The sequence below is a fragment of the Octopus sinensis genome, linkage group LG8, assembly GCF_006345805.1.
Source record: "Octopus sinensis linkage group LG8, ASM634580v1, whole genome shotgun sequence".
Taxonomy (NCBI): Eukaryota; Metazoa; Mollusca; class Cephalopoda; order Octopoda; family Octopodidae; genus Octopus; species Octopus sinensis.
The window spans coordinates 75,488,175-75,510,538 of record NC_043004.1 but is presented as its reverse complement, the minus strand read 5'-3'; the positions used below and the strand labels follow the sequence as shown (position 1 = coordinate 75,510,538).

The 22,364-nt window shown below is 40.1% G+C and overlaps 1 protein-coding gene across 1 annotated transcript in view; it reads left to right on the top strand.

Annotated features, from left to right (window-relative positions):
* Nucleotides 1-21,508, top strand: part of LOC115215251 (coiled-coil domain-containing protein 103-like) — a 29,437-nt gene extending 7,929 nt beyond the window's left edge. Inside the window, exons 2-4 of the mRNA XM_029784494.2 lie at nt 6,816-6,964; nt 19,859-20,000; nt 21,036-21,508. Of these exons, the coding sequence (XP_029640354.1) occupies nt 6,816-6,964; nt 19,859-20,000; nt 21,036-21,434 (690 nt within the window). The 3' untranslated portion in view covers nt 21,435-21,508. The remainder of the gene's footprint in view (nt 1-6,815; nt 6,965-19,858; nt 20,001-21,035) is intronic.
* The last annotated feature ends 856 nt before the right edge of the window (nt 21,509-22,364 follow it).

The window sequence follows — 22,364 nt, the reverse complement described above, 5'->3', positions numbered from 1 at the left end:
ATCTATCTATCTCTCTTTCTCTCTTTCATTCTCTCTCACTCTCTCTCTATCTATATTTCTTTCTCTATCACTCTCTCTTTCTCTTCCTCCATCTCTCTTTGTTTATTCAGTTGTAATTACAATATTCCTTTCTCCAACGAATCTGTCTAGTTGTATGCCCTCTGTCCCATCCTATACAGCCCACTCCCCACCACTTAAGAAATGCACACACACACACACCAGTCTCTCTCTCTCTCCTCCTCCTCCTCCTCCTCTTTCCTTTGTCATGGTTTTACAAAACACAACCTTACCAATTTGGTGGAGGAGTGTCATATACAAAAGTCAAGGATGCTTGACCTTCACAGAGTGTGAACCCTTCCCCACCCCCACCCCCACCCAACACTTAAAACTTCAGGTTGTTTACCTTCTATATTCTGTCTTTTACTTGTTTCAGCCATTAGACTGTGGCCATGCTGGGACATTACCTCAAAAAATTTTTAGTCCAATGAATTGACCCCAGCACTTTTTCCTTTTAACCTGGTGCCTATTTTATCAGTCTCTTTTGCTGAACTACTAAGTTACGGGTATATAAACACACCAACACCTGTTGCCAAGCAGTGGTAGGGAACGAACAGATGCACAAAGCCACACACACATCGATATATATATATATATCATCATCATCATCATCATCGTTTAACGTCCGTTTTCCATGCTAGCATGGGTTGGACGGTTCAACTGGGGTCTGGGAAGCCAGAAGGCTGCGCCAGGCCCAGTCTGATCTGGCAGTGTTTCTATAGCTGGATGCCCTTCCTAACACCAACCATTCCGAGAGTGTAGTGGGTGCTTTTTATGTGCCACCTGCACAGGTGCCAGACGAGGCTGGTAAACAGCCACGATCGGATGGTGCTTAATCCAAACAAGAAAGCACAAGAAAAACACAACAACTTGAGGACATGGAACAAATATAGTATTATTGGATGCTCAGGAAAGAAGGAAAGAAGGAGGGTTTAACGTTTTGAGCGGAGCTCTTCGTCGGAAACATGGGAGAAGGAAAGATCCAGAGAAGGGAAGACAAAGGAAACAAAATCGCCAACGGTGTGATATGCAGCTGAATTCTGTTTTTAAGAGGCTCGCTTCGAGAGTTGCATTCCCTCACATTCGGTACTATGTGCTTATTTATTTTGGTAGTTTTGACTTTAAGAGTCCCTCCTAGTGTGAGGCATTCATGTATAGTAATGCCCTCAATATAAATATTTATAGATGTGTATTACAGGCTTCTTTGAGTTTCCATTTACCAAATCCATTGACAAGGCTTTGGATGGCTCGGGGCTACAGTAGAAGACACTTGCCCAAAGTGCCATGCAGTGGGACTGAACCCAGAACCTTGTGGTTGGGAAGCAAACTTCTTATTTCTTTATTGCCCACAGTGGGCTAAACATAGAGGGGACAAAAACAAGGACAGACAAAGGGATTAAGTCGATTATAATGACCCCAGTGCTTAACTGGTACTTATTTAATCAACCCCAAAAGGATGAAAGGCTAAGTCGACCTCGGCAGAATTTGAACTCAGAACATAGCGGCAGACGAAATACCATTACGCATTTCGCCTGGCATGCTAACATTTCAGCCAGCTTGCCGCCTTTCTTAGAAACTTCTTACCACACAGCGACACCTGTGGATATCACTTGCAATGATGGTGGAAAGGATTAGAGAAAAGAGCTTGTTTAAGAGTTAATCACTGTTTACCAGATGTAAGCCATTCCCACCTGCTTTGCCTGTTTCTCATCATCTTCATCATCATTGTTATTGTTCTAATGTCCATTTATCCTTGCTCTCATGGAAACTAGAGATGGAATTCATTGAAGCTGATGTTTTTTTCTCTTTCTATGCCTGTAAGCATATGCTTCCTGTCACTGACCTTCACCTGTTTCTCTGAGTAAGGTAATATTATTTTCTGATGGCTGGACATCTTTTCATGAATGACTAAGAAATGGAGGAAACTGCTTCTGTGATTGTAATGCACATTTGCAATTGTCATGGAATGTCAAGACAAAGAAACACAAAGATACACACGTCCATGCACACACACACACACATATACCTATATATATATATATGGAGCTCTTACCTCTGCTGGTAACTAAAGGCCTCTCGCTCAGAGTAAAAGGCAGACTGTATGATGCGTGTGTACGAACAGCCATGCTACATGGCAGCGAAACATGGGCTGTGACTGCTGAGGACATGCGTAAGCTCGTGAGGAATGAAGCCAGTATGCTCCGATGGATGGTAATGTCAGTGTACATACTCGACAGCTCTTACCTCTGCTGGTGACTAAAGGCCTCTCGCTCAGAGTAAAAGGCAGACTGTATGATGCGTGTGTACGAACAGCCATGCTACATGGCAGCGAAACATGGGCTGTGACTGCTGAGGACATGCGTAAGCTCGTGAGGAATGAAGCCAGTATGCTCCGATGGATGTGTAATGTCAGTGTACATACTCGACAGCTCTTACCTCTGCTGGTGACTAAAGGCCTCTCGCTCAGAGTAAAAGGCAGACTGTATGATGCGTGTGTACGAACAGCCATGCTACATGGCAGCGAAACATGGGCTGTGACTGCTGAGGACATGCGTAAGCTCGTGAGGATGAAGCCAGTATGCTCCGAGGATGTGTAATGTCAGTGTACATACTCGACAGCTCTTACCTCTGCTGGTGACTAAAGGCCTCTCGCTCAGAGTAAAAGGAGACTGTATGATGCGTGTGTACGAACAGCATGCTACATGGCAGCGAAACATGGGCTGTGACTGCTGAGGACATGCGTAAGCTCGTGAGGAATGAAGCCAGTATGCTCCGATGGATGTGTAATGTCAGTGTACATACTCGACAGCTCTACCTCTGCTGGTGACTAAAGGCCTCTCGCTCAGAGTAAAAGGCAGACTGTATGATGCGTGTGTACGAACAGCCATGCTACATGGCAGCGAAACATGGGCTGTGACTGCTGAGGACATGCGTAAGCTCGTGAGGAATGAAGCCAGTATGCTCCGATGGATGTGTAATGTCAGTGTACATACTCGACAGCTCTTACCTCTGATGGTGACTAAAGGCCTCTCGCTCGCTCAGAGTAAAAGGCAGACTGTATGATGCGTGTGTACGAACAGCCATGCTACATGGCAGCGAAACATGGGCTGTGACTGAGCTGAGGACATGCGTAAGCTCGTGAGGATGAAGCCAGTAGCTCCGATGGATGTGTAATGTCAGTGTACATACTCGACAGCTCTTACCTCTGCTGGTGACTAAAGGCCTCTCGCTCAGAGTAAAAGGCAGACTGTATGATGCGTTGTGTAGAACAGCCATGCTACATGGCAGCGAACATGGGCTGTGACTGCTGAGGACATGCGTAAGCTCGTGAGGAATGAAGCCAGTATGCTCCGATGGATGTGTAATGTCAGTGTACATACTCGACAGCTCTTACCTCTGCTGTGTGACTAAAGGCCTCTCGCTCAGAGTAAAAGGCAGACTGTATGATGCGTGTGTACGAACAGCCATGCTACATGGCAGCGAAACATGGGCTGTGACTGCTGAGGACATGCGTAAGCTCGTGAGGAATGAAGCCAGTATGCTCCGATGGATGTGTAATGTCAGTGTACATACTCGACAGCTCTTACCTCTGCTGGTGACTAAAGGCCTCTCGCTCAGAGTAAAAGGCAGACTGTATGATGCGTGTGTACGAACAGCCATGCTACATGGCAGCGAAACATGGGCTGTGACTGCTGAGGACATGCGTAAGCTCGTGAGGAATGAAGCCAGTATGCTCCGATGGATGTGTAATGTCAGTGTACATACTCGACAGCTCTTACCTCTGCTGGTGACTAAAGGCCTCTCGCTCAGAGTAAAAGGCAGACTGTATGATGCGTGTGTACGAACAGCCATGCTACATGGCTCGCAGCGAAACATGGGCTGTGACTGCTGAGGACATGCGTAAGCTCGTGAGGAATGAAGCCAGTATGCTCCGATGGATGTGTAATGTCAGTGTACATACTCGACAGCTCTTACTCTGCTGGTGGACTAAAGGCCTCTCGCTCAGAGTAAAAGGCAGACTGTATATGGTTTGTGTGTGTACGAACAGCCATGCTACATGGCAGCGAAACATGGGCTGTGACTGCTGAGGACATGCGTAAGCTCGTGAGGAATGAAGCCAGTATGCTCCGATGGATTGTGTAATGTCAGTGTACATACTCGACAGAGCGTTAGCACCTTGAGAGAAATGTTGTATCTAAGAAGCATCAGTTGTGGTGTGCAAGAGAGACGATTGCGCTGGTATGGTCATGTGGCGAGAATGGATGAAGATAGGGTGTGAGAAAGTGCCAATCCCTAGCAGTTGAGGGAACCTGTGGAAGAGGTAGACCCAGGAAAACCTGGGACGAGTGGTGTGAAGCACGACCTTCGAACTTTAGGCTCACTGAGGAAATGACCAGAGACCGAGACCTTTGGAAATATTCTGTACGTGAGAGACCAGGCAGGACAAGTGAGCCCAGCCCACTTACGAATGCCTTCCTCCCTTGGACACAAGACCGGTTGAGGCAAGCGAAGTCGATATAGAACCTCATCCGACGACAGACACCCATCCCAACCCCCCATGCTTGCGAAGACATGTTGGGGCAAGCGAAACGAAATCGAAATCGAAACCGAATTGAACCAGCCAGGATCCCTGGCCTGGTGGTACGTAAAAAGCACTATCCGACTCGGGGCCGTGGCACGTAAAATACTCCAATGCGACCGTACGACAGGCACCCATGCCAACCCCCTTTGCTTGTGAAGACATGTTGGGGCAAGCGAAATCGAAATCGAATTGAACCAGCCAGGATCCCTGGTCTGGTGGTACGTAAAAAGCACTATCCGACTCGTGGCCGTGGCACGTAAAATACTCCAATGCGACCGTACGACAGGCACCCTTGCCAACCCCCTTTGCTTGTGAAGACATGTTGGGGCAAGCGAAATCGAAATCGAATTGAACCAGCCAGGATCCCTGGTCTGGTGGTACGTAAAAAGCACTATCCGACTCGTGGCCGATGCCAGCACCGCCTCGACTGGCTTCCGTGCCGGTGGCACATAAAAATACACCAATCTGACCGTGGCCGTTGCCAGCCCCGCCTGGCACCTGTGCAGGTGGCACGTAAAAAGCACCCACTACACTCACGGAGTGGTTGGCGTTAGGAAGGGCATCCAGCTGTAGAAACATTGCCAAATTAGACTGGAGCCTGGTGCAGCCTTCTGGCTTCCAGAACCCCGGTCGAAACCGTCCAACCCATGCTAGCATGGAGAACGGACGTTAAACGACGATGATGATGATGATGATATATATATATATACATGTATATATATGTATATTATGTATATATATATATATATACAAACTAATATTACATTCATACATACATACACACACACACAACACACACAACACACACACACCACACACACACACACACACACACATACCTCTCATACCCTATATATATATAGGGTATGAGAGGTATTGTCAATAAGACCTAAAGATGTCTGGTGATGGTGTGTAAGCGCTAAGGACAGACCATAGTTAAGCTGTAGTAGCATGCATATATATATAAAAATTAAGAGAATGAGATAAAAAATACAAGGCTGTGAATAATTTTCACAACATTTATAAAGAGAAGGTCTTACAGCTGTTTCTGGGATATTTTTTATATATTCCTTCATCAGAGACAGTGCGAGAAAATGTTTAAGTAATAGTTATTTTGGAAAAAAATCCTTGATTGAATAACACCATTTACAAGACTCTATGCTTGGAACAACTAATTATAAACACTATTGGAACTCACACACAAGGTACAGGGAACTTATATGTACATCATTCTGCTTAAATAATGGAACTGCAGATACAATATCCCTGCATATCTCACGTCTGTTTTCATTCCTCTACTTCACTCTGTATTTCATATCTTCTCTATAATAACTATTACTTAAACATTTTCTTGCACCGTCTCTGATGAAGGGATATATAAAAAATCCCGGAAACAGCTGTAAGACATTCTCTTTATAAATGTTCTGAAAACTAGTCACAGCTTTAGATTTTTTATCGCAGTCTGTTAATTTTATATATATATAAAATACAAAATGGGACAAGAATGCAAAACATCCGGACAGTTAGGTGATACAAACATGGGAAACAAAACATCCAGATAGACGATACAAAGAAAACAAAGACAGGTCATTCGAAGTTTTCTTTCCTTAGTCAAGCAATAGATTATCCTCACAATTTTGGCTGATTATACTTGAGATTGCTCCAATCTGGCCAGCCCCCAGGAAAAACTAAGCTAAGAGCATTAGATTCCTTGGAAGAAAGCAGTGAATGTATACAAAAACAAGGACGGAAAAAAACGGACAATGTTACACAAATACAAATACAATAAAAATAACAACAGGTATCTTTCGACTAAGAACAAATTGAATTAAGCTGGCATGTGTGGAAATGAAGCCTTACTGCTGAGATACAAGATTTCACAAACACAGGGAAGAATATCGGTGTTGCATGGACAACGGCCAGACCAAGAAAGAAAGAACAGGCTTGGCCAAATGTCGGTCACGTGGGAAGAGAAGAGAGAGAAGTAGAAGCAGAGGGGCAGTGTTCTGTTCACTGGGGATGGTTGGCCAAAAGTTAACCCATGGAATTTGGTTTAACCTTTGACCTTATCAGTCCTGGGGCTCTTGACCAAACCTCAGTTATACTCATCAATGCTCTCACTACATTTATTAATCTGCAATTATTTTCTTTCATCTTCCAATCTACCTTTTTGCAGATGACTTCTTATGATGCGGACAGCTTTGACTTTAAATCTTTGGATAAAGAACTTAAAACTGCTGTGGAACTAGATGAAAAATATTGGAGGGAAAATGATGCCAAATTTCGAGCTGTGAGACAGAAAGTTGCAAGTTATGAAGAATTCAGGTAATTGTTTGGAATTTGGTTTTTGCTTTGTGGCTTTCTGTGCTTTTTTTTCCTGAATTGATAAGATGGTTCAGTAACAGAGTTTGGGGATTGATGGATTCAACCAAAACACCTCTCCTTCCATAAATGTATGGATGTCTGCCAGTATTAGAGAATGTGACTGGCACCACCACTGCCACCATCACTACTACTACCACCACCACATTCATCATCATCATCATCATCATCATCATCATCACTATCACCACCACCTCCATCATTATCATCATCACCTTTGCTGTAGAATGCAAATTAAAATACCTTACATTATTCAGTCTCATCTATCTCTCTCTCACTCTTTTCTGAGTTTAAGTTTTTGCATGTCATCCTTTAACCCTTTTATTACCATATATCTGTTGAGATGCTGTATTTCTTTCAATTAATTTTATATATAACAAAGAATTTAGTAAAATGACCTCGTCATCATTAAGCTAGTGTTAGGAACATAAATTGTGACTAAGGTTTGGTGGAAGATTTTAATCCAAAACTTATGGAAACAAGACATTTGTACTACAGAGCCAGAGGTGGTTTCAGCCAGTTTGGTATCAAAAGGCCTTATTCTATCTCCAACTTTAACCCTTTCGTTACTGTATTTATTTTGAGATGCTCTGTGTTTCTTTCAATTGCTTTAAATATAACAAAGATTTTAGTAAAATAACTTAGTTATCATTCAGCTAGTGTTAGGAAAATAAATTGTGACTAAGGTTTGGTGGAAGATTTTAATACAAAACTTTTGCAAACAAGGCATTTGTACTACAGAGCCAGAGCTGGTTTGAGCCAAGTTGGTATAAAAATGATTAAGAGGTCTAATAGTAATTAGCATCAAGTCCAAACCAAACGACTCACTCATTTATATTTTCCCCTCCACCCTATGAATTTGTGCTGGTACCATAAATCATTAACCATTAATCCTTAATATTTAACTTATTTGTTTTTCCTGTTTTGTTTCTATAAGTTTTTCTTTTTTGCTATTTACACTTAATTTAGTCTTAGACTTGTCTTTTATTTTTTTCCCACTAAATTACTGATTAGTTAATTAAAATTTCTCATAAATTTTTCTAGTAAATCAGCAGAATTATAGACATGAAATTGGTGAAATTTGCCAATAATGGTTATTAATTTAAACTTCACTTCAAAGTCTTTGTGTTTGCCAATAGGCAGGACACATAACTCTGCTTGTCTCAAGCTGCAAACTGCCCCTACTGCCAGTTTCTGGTTGAAGTATATAAAAGACATGCAGCTTTCAAAATGTAATTTAAAATAATTACATGTTTAACTCTTTAACCTTCACATTCCCCTGTCGAATGTATTGCTCATTTATTCAGGCTGTTTTCAATTAAACATGCAATATTTCATAGCTTCAAGATTTCAATGATGTGATTACTCTTTTACTTGTTTCAGTCATTTTACTGTGGCCATGCTGGAGCACCGCCTTTAGTTGAGCAAATCGACCCCAGGACTTATTCTTTGTAAACCTATTACTTATTCTATTGGTTTTTCTTTTGCTGAACTGCTTACAGGGACGTAAACACACCAGCATCAGTTGTCAAGCGATGTTGGGAGGACAAACACAAACACACAAACACATACACACATACATACATATACATATCACTGTGATCATTGTGACTGACCAGGCTATCAGATGTTGCTACACATTGCTGGTCACAATGCGCTTCACATTGTTTTAGCCTTCAAATGATGCCACCCAGCTGGCTAAGCGAGCAGGCCAACAGAAGAAAGAGTGAGAGAAAGTTGTGGTGAAAGAGTACAGCAGGGATGCCCCCCCCCCCCCTGCCGGAGCCTCGTGGAGCTTTAGGTGTTTACACTCAATAAACACTCACAACGCCTGGTCTGGGAATCAAAACCGCAATCCCACAACCACGAGTCTGCTTCCTTAACCACTGGGCCATTGTGCCTCCACACACACACACATACATATATACATCGCGCTTCTTTCAGTTTCCATCTACCAAATCCACTCACAAGACTTTGGTCGGCTTGACTCTATAGTAGAAGACACTTGCCCAAGGTGCTCCGCAGTAAGACTGAACCCGTAACCATGTGGTTGGTAAGCAAGCTACTTACCACACAGCCACTCCTACACCTATAGTTTGTTTAGTTTCAGGATTGTTTAGTTTTTGAATGACATACTAAGGTAAGATATGCGTGGTCAGATTTGGCTGGGTGGAGCATAAGGCAGGTAGAATATTTTGGCCAAATATGGCCTATCGGAATACTAAAGGGTTAAATGTTCCTGTCATTAGCCTTGGGTGATCCTTAGTTCAGCAGAATTATGAAAAAATAATTATGACCAAAGATCACTGCTGACCTGGGGTTAAAAAAAATACCAACAATTCTGTGGAGGAAGCCTCTCTGGAATTGCTCAACGTGCTAGTAATAGCAGCTAACTCTGCCTCAAATCACACTTTAGTGTTTTTTTAGAAAGGAGGATGCTTTGGACAATGCTGTCCTCGATGAGATGGCCATGGCTAGAACTCCTTGGATTATAAGTCCACTCTCAATGAAGACTGACCAAAGGCCAAACAACAACAGCAACAACAACAACAACAACAACAACAACAATAAACACTACATTTTATTTTATTTTTTATTTTATTTATTTTTTAATATGTTACCATCCGAACGTGATCATTGCCAGAGCGGCTATCTGGCCTCCGTGCCGGTGGCATGTAAATGACACCATTCGAGTGTGATCATTACCAGCATCACCTTATTGGCACCTGTGCCGGTGGCATGTGTAAAGGATTTGAGCGAGGTCATTGCCAGTACCGCCTGACTGGCCCCTGTGCCAGTGGCACGTAAAAGCATCCACTACACTCTTGGAGTGGTTGGTGTTAGGAAGGGCATCCAGCTGTAGAAACTCTGCCAGATCAAGACTGGAGCCTGGTGCAGCCATCTGGTTTGCCAGCCCTCAGTCAATTGTCCAACCCATGCTAGCATGGGAAGTGGACTTTAATTGATGATGATGATGATGATGATATAGTATGAAGCCATTAAAGTGAGTTCCCTGATAATCCCGAAGTCCTACAACATAAACACGAGAGATAAGAATAATGAACTACTTCTCAAATTACAAATTATGTATTATTGCTCAAGTCATGAAAGGCTTTTTCTGGTCATCCTTGGCATACAAAAAGAAAAAAATCAGAAAGATAATTTTCTTGCATATTTTTACAAAGATAAAAATTAAGATTAAATCCTACTTACATAGAAATATTGTTTTAATCAGGTAAAATATAAATATATGTCTAATTCTACACACACACACACACACACAGACACACACACACACACGCGCACACACACACACACACACACACACACACAGAGCATGTGGTCTTAAGTTCAATCCCAGTGCAACACCTTGGGCAATCTTTTTACTGTTTTTTCAGGCTGACCAATGCCTTGTGAGTGAAATTGGTAGACAGAAACTCCATGGAAGTTTGTTTTGTATGCAAATTTGATCAGAGGTTGTGTTAACCTCATGAAGGGATGGTTTCATCCAAGAAAATACTGGTTCAATACCTAGTATTTTTGGGAATTAATTTCCTTAAAATAATAGGTATATATATATATATATATGTGTGTGTGTGTGTGTGTGTGTATAAAAAGCATATGGTCTGCTATAATGAATCCATAAACACATACAAAACATCCAAGGGTATATTTTTCCCCTCTGAAGATATTATTCTCAGGTCATATAAATTTAGTAATACTGAGTATTATTGGAAACAGCTGTAAGGGATGATGATTAATTTAGTGTCAATAATAAATAATTAACTTCCCAATCTCCATTTTTGTTTTTTTCTTTTATGTATATATATATATATATATATATATATATATATATATATATATAAGTCCCACCCATGCTAGCATGGAAGGCGGACATTAAACCATGATGATGATGATAATACATGATGATTTAAATTCCATGATTCATTCTGGAAGGGTTTTCATGACTTGGCAGGTTTCAGCGGGTCCAACAACTTCATTATGCTCCAGTGTCTGTTTTGGCATGGTTTCTTATTTCTTTATTGCCCACAAGGGGCTAAACATAGAGGGCACAAACAAGGACAGACAAAGGAATTAAGTCGATTATAGCGACCCCAGTGTGTAACTGGGTATTTAATTTATCGACCCCAAAAGGATGAAGGGCAAAATCAATTTGAACTCAGAATGTAATGGCAGACGAAATACCTCTAAGCATTTCGCCTGGTGTGCTAACATTTCTGCCAGCTCGCCACCTTGTTTTAGCATGGTTTCTATGACTGGATGCTCTTCCTAAAACTAACCACTTTAAAGTGTGTAATTGGGGCTTTTTTTCATGCCACTAGCACTAATGAGATCACTGTTGAGCTCACAAGACTATGAATCTCATGGACGGTGGGTTGGTTTTATGTTAGGGGTCAAGGGGGTAAACTGTGAGAGAAGGAATGGAGTAGGTTAAGTTCTTACTGTAAAAAGCTGCATGGCTCTCTCTCTCTCTTCCCCTCTTTCTCTGCATATATATATACACACACACACATGCACACATTTTTGCATCCACCCACCCATTGATCCATCCATCCAGCCATCCATCCATTCATCCATCCTTCCCTCCCTCCCTCCCTCCATCAACTGATGTGTGTGTGTGAGGGTATTTATCTCTTCCTGATTTTGTAGGCCTTAAAATGAATGGCATTAAAGCAAAATACATGTGGTCCAACGATGTAGCGCAAGGCTTGACAGAGTTAGGAAGCAATGAAATTGGGGAGATGAATATGTGCTAAAACATAGACATTAAAAGCTGGAGGAGAATGAGGGCAGGATGGATGGCATTAGATTTGGTAAACGATGTGTTCAAAGCAAAGCTAGATCAGATGGTATCTCTCTTTTCTCTTTTTACTCTTTTACTTTTTTCAGTCATTTGACTGTAGCCATGCTGGAACACCGCCTTTAGCTGATCGAATTGACCCCAGGACTTATTCTTTGTAAGCCTAGTACTTATTCTATTGGTCTCTTTTGCCAAATCGCTAAGTTACGGGGACATAAACACACCAGCATCGGTTGTCAAGCGATGTTGGGGGGACAAACACAGACACACAAACATATACGCACATACATACATATATATGTATACATATATATGATGGGCTTCTTTCAGTTTCCATCTATCAAATCCACTCACAAGGCTTTGGTCGGCAGAGGCTATAGTAGAAGACACTTGCCCAAGGTGTCACACAGTGGGACAGAACCCAGAACCATGTGGTTGGTAAGCAAGGTACTTACCACACAGCCACTCCTAAGTCTCTTCAATAACACTGTCATAACTGCATTCTTATACAAAAGTGAAGTGTGGGTTCCTATGTAGGGAGAAGAACATCAATTGGTCATAACATAAGGGACTATGGAAAGATCTGTGCTAGGAATAAAACTGCAAGAGCATATCCGAAATGGGGTGGTTCAAGAACAAAGCAGAGGGAACAACATGGTTGCAGAAAAACCACAAACATAAGTTCCACTACGTTGGATTTGTTTCAAGGTTTACAGACAATGGGTGGACCTGTGCAGCTGCTGAGTGGCACAATAAGGGATCAGAAAAGACCATTCAAGAGGCCTTCATGATGATGGAATGATAACAGTTTAGTAAAACAGTTTGGGACAAGATGGGGAAAGAATAGTGCCATCAAGGAAGAATTGGAAGTGCATTGGAAAGAACAGTCTAGAACAACATCTGATAATGAGGTCAATATTGGTAACACAGTTGATTTACACACACACACACATATGTATATGTATATATCATCATCATCATCATCATCATTTAACATCATGCTTATATATATATATATATATATGTGTGTGTGTGTCTGTCTGTGTATGTATATATATATATATATATATTATATATATATATATATATATAAATATACATACACACACACACACATTATATATTATATATATATATATATATATATATATATATACATACATTCATACATATATATAATTATTTATATATATATTCAGCCACATGGCTGAAATGAGTATAAGAGTATATAAACATATATCATGGTGATGATGATGATGATATATGTTTATATACTCTTATACTCATTTCAGCCATGTGGCTGCTGTCACGCTGGAGTACCACTGTGGTCTCTCTGATTTCCTCAGTCTGTGATGTTTCACATCACCACTCTTGCATATGCCTTTTACCCTGCTGTTGGTCTATTTGGTGTATAAAGGAGTTGTTGGGCTGTTGGTTCATCTGCTATTGAAGAGAGGGGGATGTCTAGTTCCTTTTTGAAGACATCTGCGTCCACCTTATGCAGATTTCTTAATTTTTGTGGCAGGGCATTGAAGAGCTGTGCGCCTTTGAACCCTAGTCTATTTCAGTACCTGGTCCTGAATATATGTGTGTGTGTGTGTGTGTTATACAGAATGAGATAACAAATCCAAGGCTGTGAGGAGTTTCCAGGACATTTATAATGAAATAGTCTTACAGCTGTTTCTGTGATATTATGGATATCCCTTCATCAGAGATTGTGTGAGAAAATATCTGAGTCCCCACAGCCTCGGCTTTGTTATCTCATTCTGTCTAATATATAGAAGCATACTAATAAAAGACCCACATTAGTCTTCTCACTCGTATCATTATCGAACCAAGAGTTTAACTATGGTCTGTCCATAGCACTTACTTAGTGTTACCCGACAATCTTTGGGTCTTCTAGACAGCAATACCTCTCGTACCCTTGGTATATATGTATATATATATATATATATATATATATATATATCCGACCGTGGCCGTTGCCAGCCTCGCCTGGCATCTGTGCAGGTGGCACGTAAAAAGCACCCACTACACTCACGGAGTGGTTGGTGTTAGGAAGGGCATCCAGCTGTAGAAACATTGCCAGATAAGACTGGAGCCTGGCGCAGCCTTCTGGCTTCCCAGATCCCCGGTCGAACTGTCCAACCCATGCTAGCATGGAGAAGGGACGTTAAACGATGATGATGATGATGATGATGATGATGATGATGATATATATATATATGTAAAATATGTATGTATGGATATAAACATAAAAACAGTCACAAAGAAATCAGAGGGTTATAGTAATCTCAATTGTGTTATAAGTCAGTTGTTTGATTTTAAAGTGTTTTTCTGTGATATTCCTGACTGAAGTTATTCCTTTAATCTAATTCTTTCAATTTAACTTTGTGACATTTTAGGAAAAAAAAAAATGACAAAACACCTACTTGTTTTCTTTGTTTTTTTTTTTTACTTTACTATTTACCTATCTGTTTATATATATTTATTTAGTAATTTTGCATATATATTTATATATATATATATATATATATATATATATATATATATATATATATTTTTATATATATATATATATATATATATATATATATATATATTTTTTTTTTTTTCTCCTACCAGAAAAAGTGCCCAGCAAATTATTTATCCTGCATCTGGTTAACTGTGTGCTTTTGTCCCCTGTTTGATGGGATGTAATAGTTAGGTGGAAATAATTTAGTTCAGGTGTAGAGCTTAACTGACATATAATAATGTCATCGTTGCCGCCACCGCCACCACCATGATGATGGTGACAAGAAAACAAGTTTTTTTCGTTTTGTTATTATGTTGTGTCTCTATGTGTGAAGGTATGTATGTAGATATGTATGTTGTATGTATATTTGAATGTGCATATATATGTATATATATATATTTATATTTATATATATATGTGTGTATATATGTATATATATATATATATATTTATATATAAATATATATATATACACATGTGTGCGTATGCATGAATATACATACATATATATATATATAATATCTGTCTGTGTGTTTGTGAGTGTGTGCATACATATATGTATATATGAATACGAATATATATATACATATATATATATATATATATATATATATATATATATATATTATATATATATATATGCATATATGTATAAATATATATACACACTTACATACGTATACACAAATACACACACAGAAGCACACACACACACACATGTATATGTATGTGTGTGTGTGTGTGTGTGTGTATATGCATGTATGTACATATGCATATGTATGTATTTGCTTTGATTGTTTTTTTGTTTTTTTTTCTAGAGGGTAAGAGAGGTTCTACCTTTGTTTCTCTCTGGTCAGAAACTGAAATACAGCTCCAAGCATTTTCATTTGGTATGCCATTTCGAAATGACTTGTTCTAGAGAGGAACATGGAGAGTTAGCCTCTTTCAGCATCTCAACTGTTGCTTGTTAGATAGACAGGTGCACACCTGACTTACAATACCTGCTTGTTTTTAGCTGTCAGCCTCGTATGAATGGATGTAGAAGACCTCATTCAACTAATCACTTGACAGCCATGTTAACATCTTAACCAGATATATGTATGTATGTGTATATACCTATGTATATATGTTTGTGTGTGTGTATATGTATGTGTATATTTGTGTGTATGTATGTATATATTTATATGTAGGTGTGCGTGTGTATATATATGTTTGTATGCATGAATGTATGCATGCGTATACATGTATGTATGTGTGTGTATATATATATGTATGTTTGTATGTTGCATGTTTGTATGTATATATGCATATTGCACGTAAATGCATTCATGTATGTTGTATGCATATATATATATGCATACAACATACATGGATGCATTTACATGTATGTGTGTATGCATATGTATATGTTTATGTATATATATGCATATATATATATATATATATATATATATATGAATACATGTGTATATATGAATGTATGTATGTCTACATGTATGTTTGCATGTATGTATAGTTGCATGCATACATGTATGTATGTATGTATTATGCATGTATGTATGCTTGTATATGTATATATGTATATATATACATGTATGTACGTATGTATGTACGTATGTATGTGTCTTTACCCCTACCCTTTCCAATGCCTGCCATGTTCCATTAGTCTGATATAATTTCTTTGTAAGGATCTCAATGTTTAAAAGAAGACATTATTTGCTGTATCAAAGCAAAAACCAGAAGCATTAAGCATCTTATTTAACTTACTATTTACTATTGTGATACACAAACGGAACATTTTCTTTAACCCTTTTCCTGTTAGGTTAGCATCTTCTTGTCACTTCGGGGTGGGGTGGGGTGGAATAATTAAATTGAAATTGTGTCTTTGATGTTTTCTTAGACTCGTCTTTATTTTCCATCATTTATTTGTTTCTTGTTTCAGTCATTAGACTGCGGCCATTCTGGGGCACTGTTTTGGAGAATTTTTAGTCGAATAAATCAACCCCAGTACTCAATTTTTTTAAAGCCTCTTTCACTGAACTGCTGTGTTATTGGAACATAACAAACCAACACCGGTTGTCAAGTGGTAGTGGAGGGCAAACACAGATACAAAGACACACACACACACATATGATAGGCTTCTTTCAGTTTCCATCTACTAAATCTAGTCACAGTGTTGGTAGAAGACATAGAAGAGGCCATAGTAGAAGGCCATAGTTGAAGGCCATAGTAGAAGACACTTTCCTAGTGCTATACTAGGGGACTGAACCTGGAACTCTGTGATTGGCAAGCTAACTTCTTACCACACAACCATGCTTAAGTTTTCTTTTTTTTCTGTCAGTTCTGGGACTAATAAGGCCAGGGCTGAACCCAATTTCCCTGACATATAATGACTGAAATTACAACATTTTCCCCCTGAACTGGATGCCAGCCCACCAGAGTAGTAACTCCCCTGTTAGTGGTGGGGCTCACTCACAGCTGAAATGATTGTAATAATGTGAAAGGATGAGTGTTGTTCCAGAACACAATCCACCACCCAGTCCAGACTCTAACCACTAGACCAGCGCTTCTTAAACTATGGGTCACGGAAATTAAATTTGTGCATTTGAATTTCAGTTTAGATGTTATTTCACAAATGGACAAATCCTAAAACAAATCATCATCATCATCATCATCATCATCATTTAACGTCTGCTTTCCATGCTAGCATGGGTATGATGATTTGACTGAGGACTGCTGAACCAGATGGCTGCACCGGGCTCCAGTCTGATCTGGCAGAGTTTCTACAGCTGGATGCCCTTCCTAACACCAATCACTCCGAGAGTGTAGTGGGTGGTTTAACATGCCACCGGCATGAAGGCCAGTCAGGTGGTACTGGCAATGGCCATGCTCAAATGGTGTTTTTTACGTGCTACCTGCACAAGAGCCAGTCCAGTGGCACTGGCAATGACCTTGCTCAAATGTTTTTTCACCTGCCAGTAAGGCAACGCAGGTAACGATCATGCTCGAGTGGTGCTTTTTATGTGCCATCAGCATGGAAGCCAGTTAGCTGCTCTGGCAATGATCACACTCAGATGGTGCTCTTAGTGTTCCACTAGCACGGATGCCAGTCATTGAATTTGATTTCGATGAAATTAGCATTAGCTTATCTCACTCATCTTGTGGAAGCCCTTGGAACTTTTTGCAGAACCCTAGGGTTCTGGGGAATCCTGGTTGAGAAACGCTGCTCTATTGAATCAAATGTGTCGTTCTCTGATGATAAAATACAAAAGGGATTAGCATATTTATGTTTAAATCCACTGGGATATATATTATGAAGGAATGTGTAAGTCATCGTTCTGATGGTGGTGGTGGTGGTGGTTGTAAATAGATGGGAGATTAAGCTTACTACCAAAGAACACAGATGCCCCATGTTGGGAATGATAAACAAAGTTGTCCTCGGTGAGATTTGAACTCAAAGCAGTGAGGTGATGAACTAAACACTGCAAAATTTCAAATGTAGGTGATCATTATTTTTGACTGTATCTGCTTATCTCTGACATGGACGGTGGATGTTATGGCATGAGGGTGAGCTGAGGACACTGGTACCTGGTGCTGGGGTAGAAAATAGCCAGGAAAACGATAATGAAGATAATGCATTAATGAAAGTGACGTAAGTTGTAATAGTAATATGATAAACCGGTAATAATGGAGCAGATTATTGTTACTACTACTACTACTACTACTATTACCACCAGCACCAGCACCACCACTACTACTACTACTACTGCTGCAACAGTCTGGCAGAATTGTTCTGGACAAAATGCTCAGTGGCATTTTTTTTGTTTTTTTTAATGTTCTGAGTTCAAATTCCACTGATATCGATTTTTCCTTTCAGCCTTTTGGGGTCTGAAAAATAGCTCCCCCCTTTAGGGGGTGCTATTTAAGCACCGAGGGTGATATAATTGAGTATCCCTTCTCCCCACAAATTTCAGGCCTTGTACCCGTTGTAGAAAAATTATTAGTATTATTAATCGAAATTGAACCAAGTTCGATGACTGGCACCTGTGCAACTGGAGCGCTGACAGCTCCATCTGAGCGGGATCACTGCCAGAGCAGCTGTCTGGCTTCCATGCCGGTGGCACATAAAAAGCACCATTTGAGTGTAATTGTAACCAGCGTCGCCTTACTGGCATTTGTGCCGGTGGCACGTGAACAAAACATTCGAGCAAGGTTGTTGCCAGTGCCGCTGGATTGACTCCTGTGCAGGTGGCACATAAAAAACACCATTTTCGAGTGTGGCCGTTGCCAATACCGCCAGACTGGCCCTCGTGCCGGTGGCATGTAAAAGTACCCACTACACTCTCTGAGGGGTTGGCGTTAGTAAGGGTATCCAGCTGTAGAAACTCTACCAGATCAGGTTGGAGCCTGGTGCAGCCATCTGGTTCGCTAGTCCTCAGTCAAATCGTCCAACCTATGCAGGCATGGAAAGTGGATGTTAAATGATGATGATGATGATGATGATGATATTAAGTATCAAGGTAGTGCACTGACTTTTTTTAGTTTTATGATGTGTTGGTAAAGTAAATTACATAATTACATTATGTGAAAGTGTGTGGTTCAGTTCATAATTGTAAGGTCTTGAGTTCAATTCCCGGCGATGCATTGTGTCCTTGAGCAAGACACTTTATTTCACGTTGCTCCAGTCCACTCAGCTGGCAAAAATAGGCTGTACATGTATTTGAAAGGGCTAACCTTGTTACATTATGTTATGCTGAATATGCCTGAGAACTACCCTAAGGGTACATGTGTTGTGTCCGTGGAGTACTCAGCCACATGCACATTAATTTCATGAGTAGGCTGTTCCATCAATCAGACCAACCGGAACACTCGTCATCATAACTGATGGAGGGCCAGTTTAAGTTACATTAGAATAGCTGTATAGAATGCATTGGAAACGAGAAAGCAAGTTTGAAATCAAGCTCATCCTCCTCCTCCTCCTCATCATCATCATCATCATCATTACCACTACCATCACCACCATCACCACCACCCCCACCCCCACCACCACCATCATCATATGTCCATTTTCCATGCTGGCATGGTTTGGATGGTTTGACTGGGGACTGGCAAGCCAGGGAGGCCACACCAGGCTCCAATCTGATCTGGCAATGTTTCTACAGCTGGATGCCCTTCCTAACGCCAACCACTCTGAGAGTGTAGTGGGTGCTTTTACGTGCCACTGGTACGGGAATGGGAGCCAGTCAGCCAGCACTAGCCTCAGCCATAATCAGATGGTGCTTTTTACATGCCACCAGCACAGAAGCCAGTCAGGCGGCACTGGCACTGGCCATGTACGGATGGTGCTTTGCAACTATTTTAAATATCAGAATCAAGAAAAATTACCTGATCATGAAAAACAATTCATGTGATACACGAATAAATAAAATGTATTTGATATGTCTATATTTATGAAGTTCCATCATGCATTTAGGTATTCGGTCATTCTGATATTTTACAGGGATATCGTAGAGGCTTCCCATTTGAAACCACTTGGAAAGGAGGACAAAATCCAAGAGAAATTCAAGCAATCATGGAATACAGTCGCTAAATCTTGCAATTCTCAACAAGTGGCAACAACTTGTGAGAAAACAGAGACCCAGGTAAGAGTCATTCTTTTCTTACTATTGTTGTTCTCATTGTCGTTGGTGTCACCGGCGGCTGATGACTGTTTTAATCAGGCAAGCTTGGAGGCCACAAGTTTGATAATACATCGTTATAAAGATTGTCTGAAATCCATTTGTGGGTTTTATGGACTTTGTTAGAAGGTACTGAGTTTTGTTGAAATGCATATGGCTTTTCACTGCATATTCATCCATTCGGGGCTTAACAACTGTTCCCAGTACCTCAACATATCTGGTAGCATTAATTCAGTGACTCTGTGGAAAGATGTGAGCTGGCATTATATGACCTTCATTACTCACCACCCCTAAAACCATCGCAGTTACTAGAAACTTAGTACGCATCACTTGGGAGACATCTGAAGGATTGGCTCTTAGCCATCTGTCATTTCTCCGCATAGACTTTTGATTTTAGAGAGAATAAAAGCATGTTACATTTGTGAGGGCCCTCATCATTCTTGAGTAACCACTTGGTATAGATCAAATGACTTTCCTGTCTTTGAAGACATGAAGTGACCCCTCTGCGGTTCATATGACTTGTATTGAATATCCTTGTGCACCGCAGTTCTTGTAGTCTGCTTTGACACCTCAAGTTCTTTAGTAATGGGTCCTTATTGATAACATTTCGAATTCTTTGCTTTAACTCTGGACCCTTGTAATATCTGAACATTTAGAATGTTTCTTTTTCTTTGATACAGTCAAAATATTCTTGCTAGATGCTTCCAATTTTATCCAAACTTTGTTTAGAGAAAATCTTGCCATGTCTCGAAAGCTGTTTATTTCTAAATTGCTGTTCTACATGTGGCAACAAAGACTGCATGTTTTTTCCTTTCTTGTGTTAGCATTTTATCTGCCATGGGGGGTTTGAAGGAAATAAAAATCTTTTTAGTTGGTTTGAAGAGAGAAGTATACTAATAATTAAATGTTTTCAAATACGCCTTGCACCCAGTACATCAGTAGTATATTTAAAAACATTTCATTGGGCTTTTAAAAATTATAAAAAAATTTTTTTTTCAGGTTCCCATTAAAATACCAAAGACTTCCCATGAATTTGTGAGAGAATGGTGCCGCCATAAAAATTCCAAGCAGTCCCAATATGAGATGCTAATGCTGATAACAACTGAGCAACTGGCTGCTCAGTTCAAAACTGAAATACCCAATGGACTTTTAGGAGAAATATTATGTGTTCTTAAAGAATATTATTCTAAAGAGAACCACTTGGCAATTATTGAAATTCTAGACATTCTTAGTCAGTCTTCAAGATTTTCCTTATGTCTACAATTTATGAATGCAAATGAACTAAAAGAATGTCATAATTTGTTTAAGAAACTGTCCTCTGATATTTCCCAAAAAGACGATATTGAGTCAAAAGAAAGATTTCAGGTGTTGAAAAAGAAATATTCTATTGATGAATAAATTGACCCCACCCTCAACCAGTCAAAAGCACAGTTCCCAATGCAGAAACCACTAAATGGTGCAATTATGCATTATCCTTCTGCCTTTTGTCTAACCTGAGGAATGCATCAGATTCTCACTTCAATCATTTAGATAGCAAAGAATATTACTTAACATGAAACAATCACATGTGCAAGATCCATGTGGTACAGATCTTCACCAGATATGAAGTATATGCATAACATACACAATAATATTCCACTACTGAAACACCTTCACTTCATTATCAGATCAGTGAGCTGGCAGAACCGTTAGCACGCTGGGCGAAATGCGTAGCTGTATTTCATCTGCTGTTACATTCTATGTTCAAATTCCGCTGAGGTCGACTTTGTCTTTCATCCTTTCGGGGTCGATAGATTAAGTACCGGTTATGCACTGGGGTCGATATAATCGACTTAATCCCTTTGTCTGTCCTCTCTGTGTTTAGCCCCTTGCGGGTAGTAAAGCAATAGGTATTTCGTCTGGCATTACGTTCTGAGTTCAAATTCCGCCGAGATCGACTTTGCCTTTCATCCTTTCGGGGTCAATAGGTTAAGTACTGGTTACACCCTGGGGTCGATATAATCGACTTAATCCCTTTGTCTGTCCTCTCTGTGTTTAGCCCCTTGTGGGTAGTAAAGAAATAGGTAATGTAGTGGAACTTACAACATTCTTACTATTACTACCACATTTAATGGCATGAAAGACAACAGGGGCATATCAAATAAACCCTAATTTCAGCAGGGCATATTCAGAAAAAAAGAGCATCAGAGACCAAACTAGCTTATGGGAGGCCCACCTTTAAATATAGGACACAAGATTACTTTTTGCAACATGTTTTTGGAACGTCACGTGTGTCTTTTATGTTATGAAATATGGTATCAGCTAAACGAAGCCAGATAAGTCATTTTA